The sequence below is a fragment of the Gigantopelta aegis genome, chromosome 2 (genome assembly GCF_016097555.1).
Source record: "Gigantopelta aegis isolate Gae_Host chromosome 2, Gae_host_genome, whole genome shotgun sequence".
Classification (NCBI taxonomy): Eukaryota; Metazoa; Mollusca; class Gastropoda; order Neomphalida; family Peltospiridae; genus Gigantopelta; species Gigantopelta aegis.
Window position 1 is genome coordinate 54,125,701 of NC_054700.1, and position 20,782 is coordinate 54,146,482.

Genomic DNA, 20,782 nt, shown 5'->3' on the forward strand with positions numbered 1-20,782 from the left:
GTACATCTGGTTTATCAAAGGCCGTGGAACGTGATGTACAGTCTATCCTGCCAACGATTCGTTGCAACTAATCAATTTACATGTAGCGAGTTTTCTCTCAAACTACGGGGGCGAGACGTAGTCCAGTTGTAAATCGTTCGCTTGATGTGTGCGGTCGGTGTGGGATCGATACCCGTCAGTGGGCCCATTGGGCAATTTCTCGTTCCAACCAGAGCACCACGACTGGCATATCAAAGGCCGTGGTATGTGCTATTCTGTCTGTGGAATGGTGAATATAAAAGATCCCTGGCTACTAATGAAAAAAGGTAGCGGGTTTCGTCTCTAAGACTAGATATCAAAATTACCAAATGTTTGACATCCAACAGCCGATGATTAAGAAATCAATGTGCTCAAGTGGTGTCGTTAAACAAAATATTATCTGAAGACTACGTGTCAGTCTTCTAACCTTTGACATCCAACAGATGATGGTTAATAAATCAATGTGCTCTAGTAGTGTCGTTAAACATAACAAACTTTGAGCATTAAAGGCGAGTTAATACGTAATTCTATCACTTAAATTGGCGACCACATCTCGAAGAATGAAGTGTCACGGGTAGACAAATAATGTTGGTAATTTATTGTAAACGGCTAAATAATACACGCGAACTGCAGCTTTAAATAATGTTGGTAATTTATTGTAAACGGCTAAATAATACACGCGAACTGCAGCTTTAAATACATGTTGGTAATTTATTGTAAACGGCTAAATAATACACGCGAACTGCAGCTTTAAATACATGTTGGTAATTTATTGTAAACGGCTAAATAATACACGCGAACTGCAGCTTTAAATAATGTTGGTAATTTATTGTAAACGGCTAAATAATACACGCGAACTGCAGCTTTAAATACATGTTGGTAATTTATTGTAAACGGCTAAATAATACACACGAACTGCAGCTTTAAATACATGTTGGTAATTTATTGTAAACGGCTAAATAATACACGCGAACTGCAGCTTTAAATACATGTTGGTAATTTATTGTAAACGGCTAAATAATACACGCGAACTGCAGCTTTAAATACATGTTGGTAATTTATTGTAAACGGCTAAATAATACACGCGAACTGCAGCTTTAAATACATGTTCAAAGCCGGTTTTCTCGGAAATTGCAAAGGACCAACATGTATTTAAAGTTGCAGTTCGTGTGTATTATTTAGCCGTTTACAATAAATTACCAACATGTATTTAAAGTTGCAGTTCGTGTGTATTATTTACCCGTTTACAATACATTACCAACATGTATTTAAAGCTGCAGTTCGCGTGTATTATTTAGCCATTAAAGGTAGGATTCGAAATGAGTCGCCGAGTGATTGATTACTAAACATCCTCGTTACACCTTTTAGGTTAATCTAAAGGCTCATTCACACTCACGTGCGAATTCATTACCTTGCTGACTGCCAGAGCCGTATTAGCCGTAAAGGCTCATTTACACTCACGTGCGAATTCATTACCTTGCTGACTGCCAGAGCCGTATTAGGCTGACTAGGCACAAGCCTAGGGCGCCAAATTTGAGGTTTTCGCTGATTTTGAGAAATCATTTGATATGGCACCTAGAATACAACTTTGTCAGAAAGCTAACTACTACAAAATAACATAACGGTACCGTTTTTCTTTTAATCAATGATTCTCGTATAGAATCAGCAATCCACTTTATTTCTACGTAATAACGGGATCCACTTGCCCAATAAATCACAGATACATGCGGTCGACTATTTCATTGTGGCTGGCAGGTTGCGTTTGGATGACGCACGCATAGTCTAGGTGCCAGTTGAAACTAATGTATTTCGACTTTTTTTCAAGCCAGAACAAAAATAGTCAAGTGCATCTATGATCATATTTACCTTTAACTTGAATAATAATCTTTTTAACAACCATTTCATTACAAAGCTGTAGTCAGGCGCGTGCGCAGATGGGGGGGGGGGGGGGGGGGGGGGTAGGTGTCAGTCAATGCCTGATCAAAATCAAGGTGATACCAAGCGAGCAATCACATTAAGTTTCAAATAAAATGTATACTTTTTTGTTTAATGACACCACTAGAGCACACTTATTTATTAATCATTGGCTATTGGATGTCAAACATTTAGTAATTTCTTGGAGAGGAAACCCGCTACATTTTTCCATTAGTAGCAAGGGATCTTTTATATGCACCATCCCACAGACAGGATAGCACATACCACGGCCTTTGATATACCAGTGCACTGGATTAATCGAGAAATAGCCCAATAGGCTCACCGACGGGGATCGATCCCAGGCCGACCGCTTTACCACTGGGCTACGTCCCGCCCCAAAAATGTATAATTTAACATTATTGTTGCAAGGCGATCAATTTGCCACTCTCCTAAAACTATTTCAGGCGAGTGAGGAGGGAAGCAGGAGTGATGACTCGCCTTTCTTTGCGGAGACTGAAGTTGGGTGTCGAATCCCTCCTCGCCTCCTTCATGTTAATTGTCTTCTGTTTTTAAAAATGTAATTTCAACAGGACCTGATCCTCCTCAAAACTTCGCTCGTCACAGTATAGACCTCCCTGCATAATTACCTACGCACGCACCTAGTAGTAAAATGTTTTCTGTATGAGAGCAAACCATATTACTGGTTTGCACGCACTTTAAATTTCAATACAAATAGTAATATATATATATATATATATATATATATATATATATATATATATATATATATATATATATATATATATATCAATACACACGTGTCAAATACCTAACTCTAATAATGCAGTCGTAGTGCACTGGCTGGAGCGAGAAATAGCTAAAATGGGCCCACCCTCAGGAGTCGACTGCGCATCAAGCGGGCGCTTTACCACTGGTATATACGAACTGCCCTGCCTGCATTGTTGAGCCTACTGATTCCGAATTCGTCTGACCTAGTTTTAATTGTAAAATATCAAGTGCACATGTCGACGTAGTGAACTATTTGTTGAGGACACTCCACTCCTGGCAACCGATCGAGCCTGCACGGATCTACAGGGTAGGCTTGTCGAAAATAACCGAACACAAAATATTATTACAAACACTTGGTTTTAACAAGTAACGAATGAAAACAGCTGTAATCGCATTCAAAAACCAGACCTAAGTTGTCAAGGATAATCGCGGCTATGAACTAGTCGGTATTTACTAGTATCGGACTATCAGTTAAATTCCAGGATACCAGTTAGCTAGAGGGAAGGTAAGGGTGGGTGAGATGATTATGCTAGTTAGACACTGACCGAATTTTAAGATCACTAGGCAAATACGTCTTGTAATTAACGGTGTAAGTTCTTACTTCCGGGTGTGGTTCTCAAGTGTCAGAGGTCACGTATGTCAATCACGATCTTGATTAGAATACCAGCTGGGTCAACATACACTGACTCTGCACTATTTCCACACGTCTGTATTTTAACACGTAGTGTGTCACAACAGGTAATATAATCGTGCTAATATCATATTAGCTTACACAGAACAGAGTACAGATATCGTCCGGTGATAATCGAGGGCTTTAAATTCTGTCGCTTTGCTAGTCCGAACGGACGTAAAAAAAAGTGTGGGTGGTTCCTTCTAAAGGTAAGTAGCTGAGCGATCCCATTATGACGTAGTACACGCGGTACCTAGTTTTGTTAGAGGGCTCCCACACGCTTGCTCTGACAATAGTATTTATTAAATGAAAAGATTATACCTTGTCAATGAAAGTACAACCAATTAATTTTATTTACAAGTAGAAAACAAATTGTTTTATTAAAAAATCCATTTTACAATTACTGACAGGTAAATAGAGGATTCGTCACGAGTGTTTTTTAATATGGAAAATATCAACCGAGTCTCGTGTCTGTGAGATGGTGCATATAAAAGATCACATGCTACTAATGGAAAAATGTAGCGAGTATCCTCTCTAATTTGTCAAAATTACCAGATGTTTGATATCTAATAGCCGATGATTGATAAATCAGTTTACTCTAGTGGTGTCGTTAAACAAACTAAAGAAACAAACTTCTGCAACAGTCTATGTTAATCGGTACTTGTCCAGGCTCTGCCGAGACCAATACCGATACACTAGACGAGTTTGATATTTTACATATTAAAAAACACCAGTAGCGAATTCTATTTATCGTATAACACTTCTAAAATCACATTTTAATTCGATATTTAGTAAATCAAAGTTCTGAAGTCGCCACGCCAGTAATATGACGTCACGCACTGTAACTAAATCTCATCAAAACGTTACGCTCAGGTACACAAGTCTTGTTGGCTGTAAACACATGACCCATTGACAGCAAACCATTAACCGAGTTAATACTGGTAAATATCAAATAGGTTTATGACATGGATATTGTGGGCAAGTTATAGGATAAAAGCGATTGTTACTCATATAGGCTCAACTATCCGGGGTAAAAATGTTTCGATAATTAATGTGCGCAGATCGCTTCTACAATCACTGATTGGCTGTTTTAAAAATGACGATGTATGGTACGGCTACGGCCGAAACGTCATTTGTATTCATTTAATGTTTCATGAAAGGAAATGGTTTATTTAACGACGCACTCAACACATTTTATTTACGGTTATATGGTTTCATGAGTCAGATTACATATACGGAGGAAAAGTTTCACTCATTTGTTTCATAAACCTGAAATGGAATATTTCCATAAGCAGCGGCACTAACAATATATAGAAAAATATTCTGACATAATCACAGTCTTATTATTTTGTAATGTAAACATTTGGCTGTAAAAGGTCTTCATTGAAATATTGATATAATACTTTCTATTCAATGAAACATTGATGTAATACTTGCCCGTTTCATAGCTTTCTATTCATTGAAACATTGATCTAATACTTGCCTGTTTCAAAGCTTTCTATTCATTGAAACATTGATGTAATACTTGCCCGTTTCATAGCTTTCTATTCATTGAAACATTGATATATACTTGCCTGTTTCAAAGCTTTCTATTCAATCAAACGTTAAAGTCGCAGACTCTAGTTTCAACTTATGAAAATGGACACAAAGTCTGATTAATCTACGAAACTGAAACACTTTTAATGAACTTAAATAGAGTCTGTGTCGTTGAAAAGGGGAACTATTTTTTAAATAAATCGGAGCTTGTCTCCATAACTGTTACTTCTTAGAAATGCCTGCTTCAAAAAAAAAGAGGTTTTCATGGTATTAGACACCAAGATGACCAGAGACACTTTGGTTGAATGAAAATGGATATTATAAACAATAAAATAATTAATGTCTGATTTCAATTATCAAAGACGGCTCTAATAATGAAAAATATGCTGTAATGTTTAACACATAGGGTATGTCCCTTTAATGTATACATGTAGTTTATATTTACAGCTATGTAATATAGGTCGCCATGTATATTGTATGAATATAGAAGAGGGCCTCGTAAGTTGTCAAACGTGTGCCCAATTCTTTTGTTCTGTGTACAATAAAATATGTTTGCAACAACTTTAATAGAAAATACTGAAATGCCATTGCGTCGTTAAAACTCGCTCTGGGTGGGAGCCGGTACCGGGCCGCAAACCCTGTACCTACCAGCCTTATGGCCGATGGCTTAACCACGACACAACCGAGGCCGGTGTTCGCCGCCAAGAGAGCGCTTTAGCACTGTGCTACGCCCCCGACGCGCTCCACCACACCCTCCAAATCCCCCGTGATTATGAAATCAGTTGGCGAATTACTTAATGAATAGTTTCGTACAAATAATGAGTTTTATACATTTTGTAACTCGTATACTCAGTAATTTGAAATCGTAGATGCAAATAATGAGATTAAAATCAGTAGCGGATCCAGCGGTCACAGGAGTCCCGTTATTGTGACCCTCAGCCCCCCCCCCCCCCAAACAAAAACCCACAACAACAAAAAACACCACCACCAACAGCACCCCCCCACACCAACCCCCCCCCATAAAAAAAAACCCCAACAAACAAAAAACATACACTAAAAAACAACCAAAAACCCAAAACCAAACCATCAAAAGAAAAAAACCCTCAACAAACCTCGAAACATTAATTAGTCCAATAAACAGAGCTATCAATTTTACGTGTAACATCTTCGTAATTGTGTATTTTCAGCTAATACAGTTATACAGAGCTATCAATTTTACGTGTAACATCTTCGTAATTGTATATTTTCAGGTAATACAGTTATGAGCAGTGGAAGATGTCGAAAAGAAACGCCAGAGCCGTAGTCGTTGACTGTTTCCAGGACAGATCTTCCATCCACTCCATTCTAACAAACACAGAAGAGCTCATCAGCGGAAATACCGACATCGACAACCACGTCTTCTTCATCACGCCGATCAACTTGAATGACGTCATCAGCAGTAGTGTTTCCATTACGTCCGTTTTTACCCGCCACCAAGTCGTCACGAGTTCAAGCAAAATCGGGGCGTTTTATAAAGCGAAAACAGATTTCGATTTAAAGGATATTGAAGATATTCTAATAGTGTGTTGCCTTGAAGGTCTGACATTTTGGACTAATACGTGTGAAATTTTGCTGACACCTGTCCATCAGTGGCAAATAAAAACTCTCCCAGAAGCAGGAACAACAACTACAAAAACAAATGCTACTACAGCTGTGTCGAAAGTACGAGACAAGGATGATGGAATCGATGATTTAAAAGTCACCATAACCAACTATCTGCAGAGTATCGATCCTATAGGGCAACTGAACATTCTGCATTCACCACTGTTTGAAGTGGACCAGTTTGTTCATGGGTTCACCACGAGGACAGGAGGAATCACCACAATTCCACCCATGAGCTCCTTAAACCTCCACTACACAGTCAAGAAAAGAGATCCTCCAATTGTCATCAAGGAAAACCTAAGACGTGTCGCGACCGCGGCGGGTTTTGATCTTAAGACCTTCCACCCCTTGAAGCCAGAACACGGAAATGCAGTTTGGGTAATGGACAAAGAAGAACCGGTGAAGTATGACGGAATTGTGACCAATCGGAGAGGCGTAACCTTAGCAGCGCCTGGGGCAGACTGTATACCCGTCATTTTTGCAGATCCGGTGAAGATGATCTGTGGGGCCGTGCATGCGGGTTATCGAGGCACGGTCATGGCAGCGGTAGTGGAGACACTGCGGGTAATGGTTAGCGTTTATAACTGTGATCCCAAAGACGTCCGCGTTGCCATGGGACCGGCCCTCCGACCGTGTTGCGCTGTGCTCGAACCCGACGATCCGACAGTTGCAGGTCTTGCGGCCATCAGTCCAAGTTGTGTGGGCCGGGACAAAGCGGGGAAGCCTTGCGTGGACATGTTCAAAGCAAACACCATCATGTTGCTGAAAGAAGGAATTCTTCCTGAACACATAGACGATAGATCGGCAGGAATCTGCACGTTCTGCAATAAGGACAAATGCTTCTCACACCAAAGAGATGGTATTCCTTTTGGGAATCAAGTCGGGTTCATTCGAATGCTGTAGAATATGATGTGATGTATGATTTGTCTTAATAGTACTATTCATTTCCATACATTCCATATACATACACACATACATACATACATACATACACATACACACACGCACACACACACATACACACACACACACATTCACACACACACACACACACACACACACACACACACACACACACACACACACACACACACCTATCACTAGTAATCCCTATCACTAGTAATAAGGCTTAAATTACATATGTATTTGTTGATTCAGATGTTTGTTCATGTAATTAATGTATATTTATGTTACTGTTACTGCAGATAAATGTATATTATATTGTTATTTTTGCTCTGCCCATATTCGGGTGTTATGCAAATAAATTATTCTTATTCTTATTCATACACACACATATATGTATATGATCTTTCCAATGTTTATAGTGACTTAGAACAGTTTTAAAACCTTTAGTGCATCAAGTCTGTTTGATTGGAATGTTGTAGAATAGTTTTTTTACTTATGACTTTTTTTGTTATAGTACTATTAATTTCTACACATTCCAGAACATATTTTTGGTCTTTCCGATGTTTGTAGTAACCTAAAACAGTTTTCGTATATATGACAATGACGTCAAAAGCAGTGGGGTTATCACTGCCCCAAACCCTCTACTGTGAAGATTATGTTGTTGTTCCTCTAGTTGAAAAATGACAATGTTGATGGTATGCATGCGGCACAGTTGTTATCAGTCACGGCACAATTGTTATCCATCACGGCACAGTTGTTATCAGTCACGGCAGTACTAAATATTATAGGTAACTTCAAACTAATGGGTTGTTTAAATACGACAGAGGTCAACCTACTTTCAGTCACCAAACAAATTAAACTGCTTCAGCAAATAACAAGTACCGGCCTCGGTGGTGTCGTGGTTAAGCCATCGGACATAAGCCTGGTAGGTACTGGGTTCACAGCCTGGTACCGGCCTCGGTGGTGTCGTGGTTAAGACATCGGACATAAGGCTGGTAGGTACTGGGTTCACAGCCAGGTATTGGCTCCCACCCAGAGCGAGTTTTAACGACTCGGTGGGTAAGACCACTACACCCTCCTCACTCTCTCACTAACTACTAACAACTAACCCACTGTCCTGGACAGACAGCCCAGATAACTGAGGTGTTGAAAGGAAAATGAAATACGCATGGATACTGCATTTTTGTTATTGTATAGCAATACACTGCGATTTATTAATGTTTGTGTCGATGCGTATTTTAATATATTTCGGAAACTGGAAAGTGCCACGACTGGTATTTCAAAGGCCGTGGTATGTGCTATCCTGTCTCTGGGATGGTGCATATAAAAGATCCCTTGCTACTAATGGAAAATAAATGTAACGGGTTTCCTCTCTATGACTATGTCAAAGTTGAAATGAATGAATGACGAAGTAACAAGACAAATGGTGGTTTGGTGTTTTAATGCTATTAAATATTTGAGTCTATAGTTTTATAAGCATGGGTCCATTAGTAGTATCCTCCGCTGAATGGCCATTTCAGGTTCACGGCTGGGGTGGGAATAGCTACCGTCCATGTATACCACAGAATCTGAATTTCGTAAATTATCATATCTAAACTTGTTTTTCGGTTACATTATACGACTGGAATCTGAATGAGTGTTTATTTTTCAGGAAAGCCACAGAAGTTATAACTAATAAATTATCATAGTATATATATATATGATATACATGTGTGTATATATATATATATATAACATTTTTAGAGAAATATGATGGTGTTTTACTATTGTGTGGTTTCTTGGAGCAATTAATATCACTGAAGATAAAATATTATATTTCATTCTTGTTATGAGTAGTAGATAGAAAACATACTTTATTTATTTATTTATTTATGTACGTTATATCAAATTATTGAAATAAGATAATGCGTAATAAATATAGATTGTATATTACTTTATATGTATTATGTTGTGACACCATTTAATGTGCAATATGTATTTTAGTCAAACATAAAATATATTCGGATGTATCTATTTATAATACCGTGGGTTGTTTAATTATACATACGTATCAACAGTGTGATAATATTTGATCATTAAAGATTAAAATATATGTAATTTTGGTTTCTTGTTTTCTTATATATAAACGTTTATTATAAACCAGACGCGTGTGCGGAGCGGAGGTCTAGACTAGCGACAATACGACGCGTTGCAGTCAGTGCACCACGACTGGTATATCAAAGGCCGTGGTATGTGCAGTCCTTTCTGTGAGATGGTGCATATAAAGGATTCCTTGCTACTAATGTAAAAATGTAGCGGGTTTCCTCTCTGACTATATGTTAAAATTACCAAATGTAATGACATAATCAATGTGCTCTAGAGGTGTTTGACTGACAATCGTTACCCGTGCATTCCTGTGATCTACCAAGCAATCAACCAATAATGAACCCAGCTAACCATCCATCCAACCAACCAACCATCCATGCATCCAACCAACCAACCAACCAACAAATCACTCACTCACTCTCACTCACTCAGAACGAGTAAGACCACTACACCCTCCTCTCCCAGTAACGACTAACAACTAAACACTAACCACTGTCCTGTGCTCAGGACAGCGTGCTTGAACCTTAATTGGATATAAGCACGAAAATAAGTTGAAATGAAAATGAAATACACATGGATGCTGCATTTTTTTTTGTATAACAATACATTGCGATTTATTAACGTGTGTGTCGATGCGTATTCCAATATATTTCGAAATGTCTGGGATATGCCACGACTGGTATGTCAAAGACCGCGGTATGTGCTACCCTGTCTGTAGGATTTTGCATATAAAGGATCCCTTGTTACTAATGGAAAAATGTAGATGGATTCCTCTCTGACTATATGTCAAAATTACCAAATGTAATGACATAATCAATGTGCTCTAGTGGTGTCTGACTGGCAATCGTTAACCATGCATTCCTGAGATCTATAAGAAAGTTTATTTTGTTTAACGACACCACTAGAGCATATCGGCTATTGGATGTCAAACATTTGGTAATTCTGACTCGTTCAAAAACAGTGTAAAGAACTGTGCAAAAACACAATTATCACAGAATTTTACGGATACTGAATTTTACTCAAAACTTCAATTTTGTGCTGTATTGGCCATTCTCAAAGAGAATGTTACACCCCTGCACCACGGTGAGGATACAGCACGCGCAGGGGCGTAGTTATCAGAGGAAACCCGCTATATGTTTCTTAATGCAGCAAGGGATCTTTTACATGCACTTTCCCCACAGACTGGAAAGCACATACCATGGCCTTTGTCCAGTTGTGGTGCACTGGTTGGAACGAGAAAAACACAATCAGCTGAATGCATCCAACGAGGTGGTTCGATCCTGCGACGGAAGTTACTCAAGCGAGCACTCGACCAACTGAGCTAACTCCCGCCCCCTATCTGTGGGAAGTGCATATAAAAGATCCCTTGCTGCTAATAAAAAATGTAGCGGGTTTCCTCTGATAACTACGTGTCATAACTACCACGTTTGACATCCAATAGCCGATGTTTAATTAATCAATGTGCTCTAGTGGTATCGTTAAACAAAATAATTTTTACAATGATTCTAAATGTTGCAAACTTGTGTTAGGACGAGAAGAGTTATTTCCCCTAAATAACATTCGATTTGACTGGAGACAAAAACCGATCAGAAAACAAATTGAGTGAATGAATGTTTAACGAAGGAAGGAAGGAAGGAAAAAAAATGTTTTATTTAACGACGCACTCAACACATTTTATTTACGGTTATATGGTGTAGGATATATGGTTAAGGACCACACATATATTGAGGAAGGAAACCCGCTGTCGCCACTTCATGGGCTACTCTTTTCGATTAGCAGCAAGGGATCTTTTATATGCACCATCCCACACACAGGATAGCACATATCACGGCCTTTGATATACCAGTCGTGGTGCACTGGCTGGAATGAGAAATAGTCCAATGAGCCCACTGACAGGGATCAATCCCAATCGACCGCGTATCAGGCTAGCGCTGCACCACTGAGCTACACCTCGCCCTCTCAAACACAACAATAGGACCGCACGCACGCACCGCATGCAGTTTATATGAGCCTTTAAAAAAGGAAGAAATCCGCTGTCGCCACTTCATGGGCTACTCTTTTCGATTAGCAGCAAGGGATCTTTTATATGCACCATCCCACACACAGGATAGTACATGCCACGGGAATGTTTAACAAAATCCCAAATAAATATCGGCTATTGGATATCAGAAAAAGTAACAGAAAAAAGTATGATTGAAATGTATGAAATATACTAATTACGTTAATTGGGTGATAAAAATTTTTCTCAATTTAAGCCGTCACCAAAATTGAAACAACATTAAATAATTAAATAAATGTACAATTTTGAATATATTTTTAATGCAGTTTATTCAAATTGTAATAGTTGTGTTATAAAATAAAGAGGCGAGAATTAACGATGAGTTGCAACCCCTCCCTCCCCCCCCCACAACCAGTATCCCACGACTTCTATATCAAAGACAGTGGTATGTGTTGCCCTAAAATGCATGAAAAGGAAAACTATAGGTTTCCTTTGAGATCGTATGCCAAAATTTAATGTTTGACATCCAACAGCCGATGATGAATAAATATGATATTGAAAACAAACTTTAACTTTTAACTTGCCCGAGGGGCGGGACGTAGCTCAGTGGTAAAGCTATTTCTCGTTCCAGCCAGTGCATCCAATAGCCGATGATTAATAAATCAATGAGCTCTAGTGGTGTCGTTAAACAAAACAAAGTTTAAACCATAACTTGCCTAAGGTTTGCACTCTATTTATCAGCAAGCACCTGCATGTTTTCTTATCATATGGGGTCACGTGTATATATATATATATATATATAAAACAGACGATCGATATTGTGAGTTAAGTCGGTATTAACAGATGTCTGGCTTATCGCAGGTAATGTCTTACATTAGTTTTGTCTACCAACTAGATCGACACAAACCCTGAAAATGGAGCGACTATAATTTTGTTTGGCTACTAGACATTTATATATCACATCCCAGGCGCGTGTGCAGTGGGTGCAGTGGGTGCAGTTTGTGGGTCGACCCCACCCCGGCTCAAGAACATTTTCTCCTCTCTTTTTTTCTAATACATTTTTGGGAAGAGCATGTCTCGACTCCCCAGTAAATCTCTGTCGCCACAGTCTAGACCCCCCTCCCCCCTCCCCCCCCCCCGCTACAATTCCTGCACACGTGCCTGCACCCGTTTGAACATCAGCTAACAGAGTAAAAGTAACAGGGGTTGATCACGATCGTTTATAAATGGATAATGTCGGGGTTAGGTTGTAAGAGTTCTAAGGGATTGTTAATTTATTAATTTATGAGCATCCAATGGCGTAGCCAGCATCAGGCAGACGGGGCGCTTGCCTCATCTGGAATTTCCCCAGATTTATTTTATTTTTCCCATGACACTGATATTTATTTTACAGGTCTGGGTTTGACTCGGATTTTTCTTCTTCTCTGGCTACGCCCCAGGCATCATATAAATATTAAATGCATGCACGTTTTTATGGACAAATATCATATCACAAGTCCTCCCCAAAGACAGTTGATTGTAGTTCCAATTTCCAATATATATTATTTTATATTACTATCCATTTTTTAAAACACTATTCACAGAAAATGGCCTTAGTTTTTCTACTCGTTCTGTGCCTCGTTTTGGAATCGACAACAGCATCAAAGTGCGCATGTGCGTCAGAGCCAGTCGCTATTCAGCGATATCACAATCGGACTGACGTCAAATTGGGAATGCTGTCTGGTCCGAGTTGTCTCCCATACAAAGGGAGACAATCATCATCGCCAGACGGCGCCATACACGCTGTGGTGGACTTCAATGGGCAGGTAAAGACCGTTCAAGCAATAGGCACCGCTTTAAAAGACCGAGTCGATTAAGAGGGCGCTTTTCTCTTATAAAGTGCACGGACACGCACGAACAAAAACAAAAAAGTTTTTTGTTTTTAACTACACTTCTAGAGCTCATTAATTTATTAATCATCGGCTATTGGATGTCAAAATGTTTTTGTTAATTTTTTTTATATATACTTAGTCTTAGAGAGGAAACCTGCTACATGTGTTCGTTAGTAGCAAGGGATCTTTTATATGCACCATCCCACGGACATGATAGCACATACCAGTCGTGGTGCACTGGCTGGAACGAGAAATAAGCCCAATGGGCCCACCGACGGGGATCGATCCTAGACCATGTGGCTAAGTCCTGCTCCCGCACGAACAAACACACAAATATCTTGCTCTCAGTAATAAAAAGAAATCTGAAAATAACTTATATCACAATCAAAACCAGCAGCAGTAAAACTATTATCAATGTCATCATCATCATCATCATCATCATCATCATCATCATCATCATCAACATCATTATCATTATATGATCAGATGCACCGACCAGTGATCCATAACTGGTTCAACAAAGGCCATGGTTTGTGCTATCCTGCCTGTGGGAAGCGCAAATAAAAGATCCCTTGCTGCTAATCGGAAAGAGTAGCCCATGTAGTGGCGACAGCGGGTTTCCTCTCATAATCTGTGTGGTCCTTAACCATATGTCTGACGCCATATATACGTAAATAAAATGTGTTGAGTGCGTCGTTAAATAAAAAAAAATTATTTCTTTTTTATATGATCAGATCATAAACGAATTGGTACAAAGACAGATTGACAAACAGACAGCTGTTGTGAACTGCATTGGATAGATTTTAAATATCATTCTGTGTTAAACTGTATTATCTAGTATTTAAACAAACAATGTAAAACGTATGTTATATTTATTTATTTTATGTTTGTTTACTAGTATATATTTCATTAAATAGTAAATATGTTGACTTAATACTTACTCTTTCATGAAGCTAAGAGTATATATTTTAATTACAGGACGCCTGGGTTGATACATCACAAATTTATATAAAGGAGTGCAATGGTAAGGTGTTTAAAACATCTTTTACAGAATGGTACTATAAAATGACAACATGATTTAAACGTACATTAAGAAACACACCTCACAATAGCTAATCAAGTCTCATGTCTACATTAATACCCTCTCCCCCCCCCCCCCCCCTCATCTATTAAACATTATATATTAACATTAATATACGTAACAATTGTATTTATAGACTTCATTTACTAATTCTGTCTCACTTTTATGGAACTGGATGCATTGGATGTGTCCATTTTGATTGACATCAGATTTTACAGTCGGTGTTTTGATTGATCAAATGAAAGGTCACCTGAACTCGTTGACTTGTATATTTAATTTTTTCACTCACGTAATCCAATGCCACTCTGCCTTGGATGATTGATAAATCAATATGCTCAAGTGTTATCGTTAAAACTAACTAACTTTAATCGAAAGTGAACTGCAGTGCAGCACTGTCTCAAAGTCAACTGTCATGTGACCTGCCTTGAGTAGGTTAGCTACGATGCCAACCTGCCTTAAATGGGTCAACTTCTGTGCGATCTTGCCATAATTAGATCAACTTCTGTGCGACCTTGCCATAATTAAATCAAACTGCTGTGCGACCTTGCCATAATTAGATCAGCTGATGTGCCACCTTGCCATAATTAAATCAAACTGCTGTGCGACCTTGCCATAATTAGATCAACTGATGTGCGACCTTGCCTTAAGTATGTCAACTGACGTGAGACCTTGCCGTAAGTAGGTCAACTGTAGCGTGATCCTGCCTTAATTAGGTCAACTGCTGTGCGACCTTGCCCTAATTAGGTCAACTGTCGTGCCACTATGCCTTAAGTATGTCAGCTATCATGCGAACCTGCCTTAATTAGTTCAATTACTGTGCCAACGTGCCTTAAGTGTGTCAACATCAGTGACATCCTGCACAAGTAGATCAGCTGTCACATGATACTGCCTTAAAGAGGTCAACTGCTGTGCAACCTTACCTTAAAGAGGTCAACTGCTGTGCAACCTTGCCTCAAAGAGGTCAACTGCTGTGCGACTTTGCATTAAATAGGTCAGCTGTCGCGTGATCCTGCCTTATAGAGGCCAGCTGTTGTGTCACTGCCTTTTATATAATATGTTCTTCGTTCAGTGAGTTTCCAGTGTGTATGCGCCATTGAGGATACAACTTTGAGAGCTTTGGCCAGCGACTCGAGTCCCTCAAACGGACACCTTCAACAAGCAGAATGTTTGTCAATTACGGACACCTCAAGGGAACAGCACGTGGCTGGGTGGACCTCAGTTGTAACGGCTACGTTAAACGTGCGTAGGCCCCTATCTCATGAATGTACATGTATTATATCCACACAGGAACAAAGAAACACGCATACGCGTACACACACTCACACACGTACACACATTAAAACATACATACATACGCACACACAAGCTGAGAGATTTAGACACACACACACACACACACATACACACACATGCGCGAGCGCACGCACACACACTCCCACGTACAAAGATACGTACAGCCCTATATCTGGTTCTCAGACTCTATATGTGCGTGTCTCTGTCTTTCTCAAAAACACACGCACACGCACATGTTTACCAAAAGTGTGCGCCGCACTATTTATTTATTTATTTATTTATTCATTTATTTACAATATGTACTTATTTCATTATTATCCACTATTGCGGATATTAATCCTTTTACAAAGTTTTTGTTGAACTGATAAAAATTATTTATATTTATGTAATAATTATGTTCTTTATTTATGGTAACATATAGATTTATTCCATTACAATTACACAGTAGGTATGTAATGTATGACAGTGATTAACATAAGCGAATTTATTTGTTTTAGCCTGCCTGGGTGAAAAATGCACATGTCGCGTTTCATGACCAATGCACAGGTTAGTGTTAGACTTATGTTTCTTGAGTCTACTTGATGTAACTTCCAATTAACAGCGCTAGGATATCTGGCGAATTGGAGCTTGTGTGCCCATACGAGCCGTACTTGAACCTCCAGCACATGTGAAAAGATTCATTTCGATTGTGTATCGTCTAAGTAAAATGTATTGAAGCATGTAATTAAAATAAATATATTTTCTAGCAAAAATATAATGTATTTAACTGTAACAGTAATTATTAGTTTTTTCTCAATATTTCATTTACAATATTTTAAATTATTCTAGACTTAAAGTTTTACTATAATGAATTGCATGCTGTTTGAATGCAAAATGGGCGAAATATTTAGTTTAGATTTTCAAGTTTTTAAAGTACGGACCCTGATATCAAACAAGTTCGAATGCTTATAAGATAGAGATGGGGTGGAAGAAAGTAAGGGTGGTATTAAATTGTAATGAGTGGAGAGGAATAATTAATTTTTAAACTGGATTCAACCATTTCTTATAACTCTCTGGTGAAATCTCAATCTAATTAAAATTAGCTCCACTATTGCATGTGGATCTAATACCAGCCAGTTGGAGCTCATGTCGACCAATCAAAACCTTACTTGCAGAATCCTGCCAGTGATTTAAAAATAATTTGAAAACATTCCGAATTACGACATGTTTCGTGTGAATTACGAATGCCATAAAACATGTTTTATTTTATAAAATAAATAATTTGTAATGTAAAACTGAAGACTGATTTAGTTTTAGTTTTTTTATAAATAAATAAATAATTTTTAATGTAAAATTGAAGACTGATAACCCACCCCGTACGCATTGGTATGGTTCGCTGTACTGCGGCCACTAAAATAGACTCGCCCGATATTTTTAGAATTTGTATGCTCCCAAATAACGTTATAAAAGGCGAAGTGTGATTGGTCAATATTTAAATTATTATTTACAGACGAAATGTTACCTGGACATTGGGGACTACGCAGTGTTGTTAGCAATCAGATTAAAATTAGTTCTACTGGTCTAAATAAGGCATTCGTAATTCACATGAAACATATCGTATACCCTCAGGATAATTCGGAATGTTTTCAAATTATTTTTAAATCACTGGCAGGATTCTGCAAGTAAGGTTTTGATTGGTGGACATGAGCTCCAACTGGCTGGTGTTAGATCCACATGTAATAGTGGAGCTAATTTTAATTAGATTGGTGAAATCTCTGATTATTACTCTTGCCCAATCAGGCCTTGGTCTGCCAACTTTCAAGCCTGCCACTCAACTGTCCGGCTGTCCTAATATCGTTACCAGAGAGGAGTGGGGGGCCAGACAACCAATCAGCACGTCTCTACTTCCGGCCACGCCCCAGTTCCTGGTTGTCCATCACGGAGCCACGCCCACCTGCAAGACACGTGAACAGTGTATTCGTCTAGTGAAGTCGTACCAAGATTATCACATGGACGGTCATGGTATGTAACATTATTAACTCATACATATGTTAGTTTTATTTTGTTTAACGACTGCACTAGATCATGGTTTTTTAATTATTCATCAACTACTTAATGTCAAACATTTTGTAATTTGTTACACGTACTCTTAGAGGAAAGCCGCTACATTTCTCCATTACTAGTAATAGGTCTTTTATATTCACTTATCTACAGACAGGACAGCATATACCACGACCACTGATATATCTGTTGCGGGGGAAAACAATCAGAGGTGGTTCGATCCTACGACCATGGAATGTATTATTCTGTGTATGGGAACGTGCATATAAACGATATTGGCTGGTTTGCGGTAGTAGACTATATGATGGTTGTGTTATATTTCTTATTCTCTTGTGTTTCTCTGAGTATCTCTCTGTGTCTCCCTGTTTCTGTCTCCCTGTCTCTGTCTCTCTGTCAATGTCTCTTTGTCAATGTCTGTCTGTCTGTCTGTCTGTCTGTCTGTCTCTCTCTCTCTCTCTCTCTCTCTCTCTCTCTCTCTCTCTCTCTCTCTCTCTCTCTCTCTCTCTCTCTCTCTCTCTCTCTCTCTCTCTCTCTCTCTCTCTCTCTCTCATCTCACTTTCTCAACCTTGTGTTAGAACATCCCTATATGTTACACATCAAATGGCCGTAGTTTGTAACATACTAATGCATTAAAATCCATTAAGCAAATATTCATTTCTTTTAATCGCTCATTCCATCTTTTACAGGATGGGACGACATTGCCTACAGCTTCCTGGTGGGGGAGGACGGCAACGTGTACGAAGGCAGAGGCTGGACCCGCCACGGCTCTCACACTCGCCACTACAACGACGTGGCGCTAGGTAGAATAACTGTTACTTTAACTGTTACATTACTGTTAATAACTGTTACATTACTGTGTACCTATTGCAACACGGTATTCATTTACACACGATACGAGCACCTCGCACAAGAATAGCTGATGGCATAGCATCATCAGATTAAGGTCGTCCTAATGATTTTAGGAGCTCAAACAGAATTTCTCTTCCCAGTTATTTCGTACATAATAGTTTTAAAAATCCGATATTAATTAAGTACTAAAACTAACGACTGATACATTGCATATACAGTAATTGAACAAAACCCATCAAGACCCCCCCCCACCACCACCCCCCCCCCCAAAAAAAAAGAAGGAAAAAAAAAGAAGACCCAACAAAAAAGCATACAAAACAAAACAAAAAAGAAACAGAAAAAAACAAAAACAAAAGAACAGCACATCATCAAATAAAGAAATACACCCTCTCCCCACAAACAAAAGAACAGCACATCATCAAATAAAGAAATACACCCTCTCCCCACAAACAAAAGTACAGCACATCATCAAATAAAGAAATACACCCTCTCCCCACAAACAAAAGTATAAAAAAAAAAAGTAAAAAAGAAATAAAAACCCTACAAAAAAAAAAAAAAAAAAACAAAAAAACAAAACCCACAAATAAATAAAAACAACAAAACACCCCTCCCCCAAAAAACCTGATGCCAACCCCCCCAACCCCCCCCCCCCCAACCCCCAACAACACAAAAAACAACCGAAGAGAAATAAAAAAAAACTACTAAAAAAACAACAACAACAAAACAAAACTAAACAAAAACTTGCTTTTAGATACGTCCTGTTATTTAAATTTAAAGGGACATTCCTGAGTTTGCTGCAATTTCTAAGATGTTATCAACTAACAGAGACTTTTTAACGATTGTAATTAAATATCAAATATATTTTTCTGCATAACATATTAGTGGCTGTATATTAAACGTGTTTCTGATTGTTCTAATATTTGTACTAGGTTAAATTTCATTTTATTTCCTAAATTTATTTGTTTTTTTCGTACGTACGAAATTATTTGAAGACAAAATCCAGTTTGGGCTTCTTACAAATACTAAGAAGACCAGAAACACGTTGAATATACAGACACTGATATTGTAAAGAAACAAAAGATATATGTAATCTGTAAGTTTACAATGCAGCAAACTCAGGAATGTCCCTTTAACCGGTTATTTAATTTAATTGGGTTCTTCTATAGGATTTTGTGTCATTGGGAACTTTATGGACAGGCCACCCAATCACAAAGCTTTGAGAGCCTTACATCAGCTAATCGGCTGCACGACCAGAAACCATAAAGTGAGGTCAGACTACACGTTGCTAGGACACCGTGACACCAATCCGCACACGTTGTGTCCGGGTGATAAACTTCATGACGTAATAACAAGATGGCCGCATTTTAATTTTAATAATGCAAGAGTTTCTTGAATAAAAACATTACAAATGTATATCGCTATCGTTTGTTATGTAATTTTAAGAATGAAAATTATGACACATTTAAACTATAATCTTTTTTAAAAGCTCATATAAACTGCATGCGGTGCGTGCGTGCGGTCCTATTGTTGCGTTTGAGAGGGCGAGGTGTAGCTCAGTGGTGCAGCGCTAGCCTGATACGCGGTCGATTGGGAATCGATCCCTACCAGTGAGCCCATTGGGTTATTTCTCGTTCCAGCCAGTGCACCACGACTGGTATATCAAAGGCCGTGGTATGTGCTATCATGTGTGTGGGATGGTGCATATAAAAGATCCCTTGCTGCTAATCAAAAAGAGTAGCCCATGAAGTGGCGACAGCGGGTTTCCTTTCTCAATATCTATGTGGTCCATAACCATATGTCCGACGCCATATAACCGTAAATAAAATGTGTTGAGTGCTTCGTTAACTAAAACATTCCCTTCCTTGTTGCGTTTGATGTGTCTGTGGCTAGCGTTTTGGGCACATACACCATATACAATATTACACTCATCGCACACATCCAGTCTAGGGATGCTCATTGAAACTATTTGTTTAGCCGCATCCAGTCTATATGATCCCTAACAGGCGTGTGTATGTAGGGGGACGGGGGGAGTAGGGGGAGGGTGTGTGTGTGTGTGTGTGTGTGTGTGTCCGGTAAGGGTAATAATAAAT

General features: G+C 38.8%; 2 protein-coding genes across 3 annotated transcripts; both read left to right on the top strand.

Annotated features, from left to right (window-relative positions):
- The first annotated feature begins 2,920 nt into the window (after positions 1 to 2,920).
- LOC121387167 (purine nucleoside phosphorylase LACC1-like) lies at positions 2,921 to 8,471 on the top strand. Of its 2 annotated transcripts, none has more exons than XM_041518196.1 (2): positions 2,921 to 3,028; positions 6,178 to 8,471. In XM_041518196.1, the coding sequence occupies exon 2, from the start codon at positions 6,203 to 6,205 to the stop codon at positions 7,469 to 7,471; it is 1,269 nt and encodes a 422-aa protein (XP_041374130.1). In that variant the 5' UTR covers positions 2,921 to 3,028; positions 6,178 to 6,202; the 3' UTR covers positions 7,472 to 8,471. The 2 variants fall into 2 exon arrangements, with proteins under 2 accessions (XP_041374130.1, XP_041374135.1); XM_041518201.1 differs by lacking the exon at positions 2,921 to 3,028 and adding an exon at positions 3,473 to 3,600.
- Positions 8,472 to 13,270: 4,799 nt separating this feature from the next.
- LOC121389059 (peptidoglycan recognition protein 1-like) lies at positions 13,271 to 20,105 on the top strand. Its single transcript, XM_041520678.1, has 7 exons — positions 13,271 to 13,363; positions 14,408 to 14,453; positions 15,580 to 15,749; positions 16,301 to 16,349; positions 17,583 to 17,804; positions 18,530 to 18,643; positions 19,859 to 20,105. Exons 1-7 carry the CDS (start codon positions 13,271 to 13,273, stop codon positions 20,083 to 20,085), a joined length of 921 nt encoding a protein of 306 aa, XP_041376612.1. The 3' UTR covers positions 20,086 to 20,105.
- Positions 20,106 to 20,782: the final 677 nt, after the last annotated feature.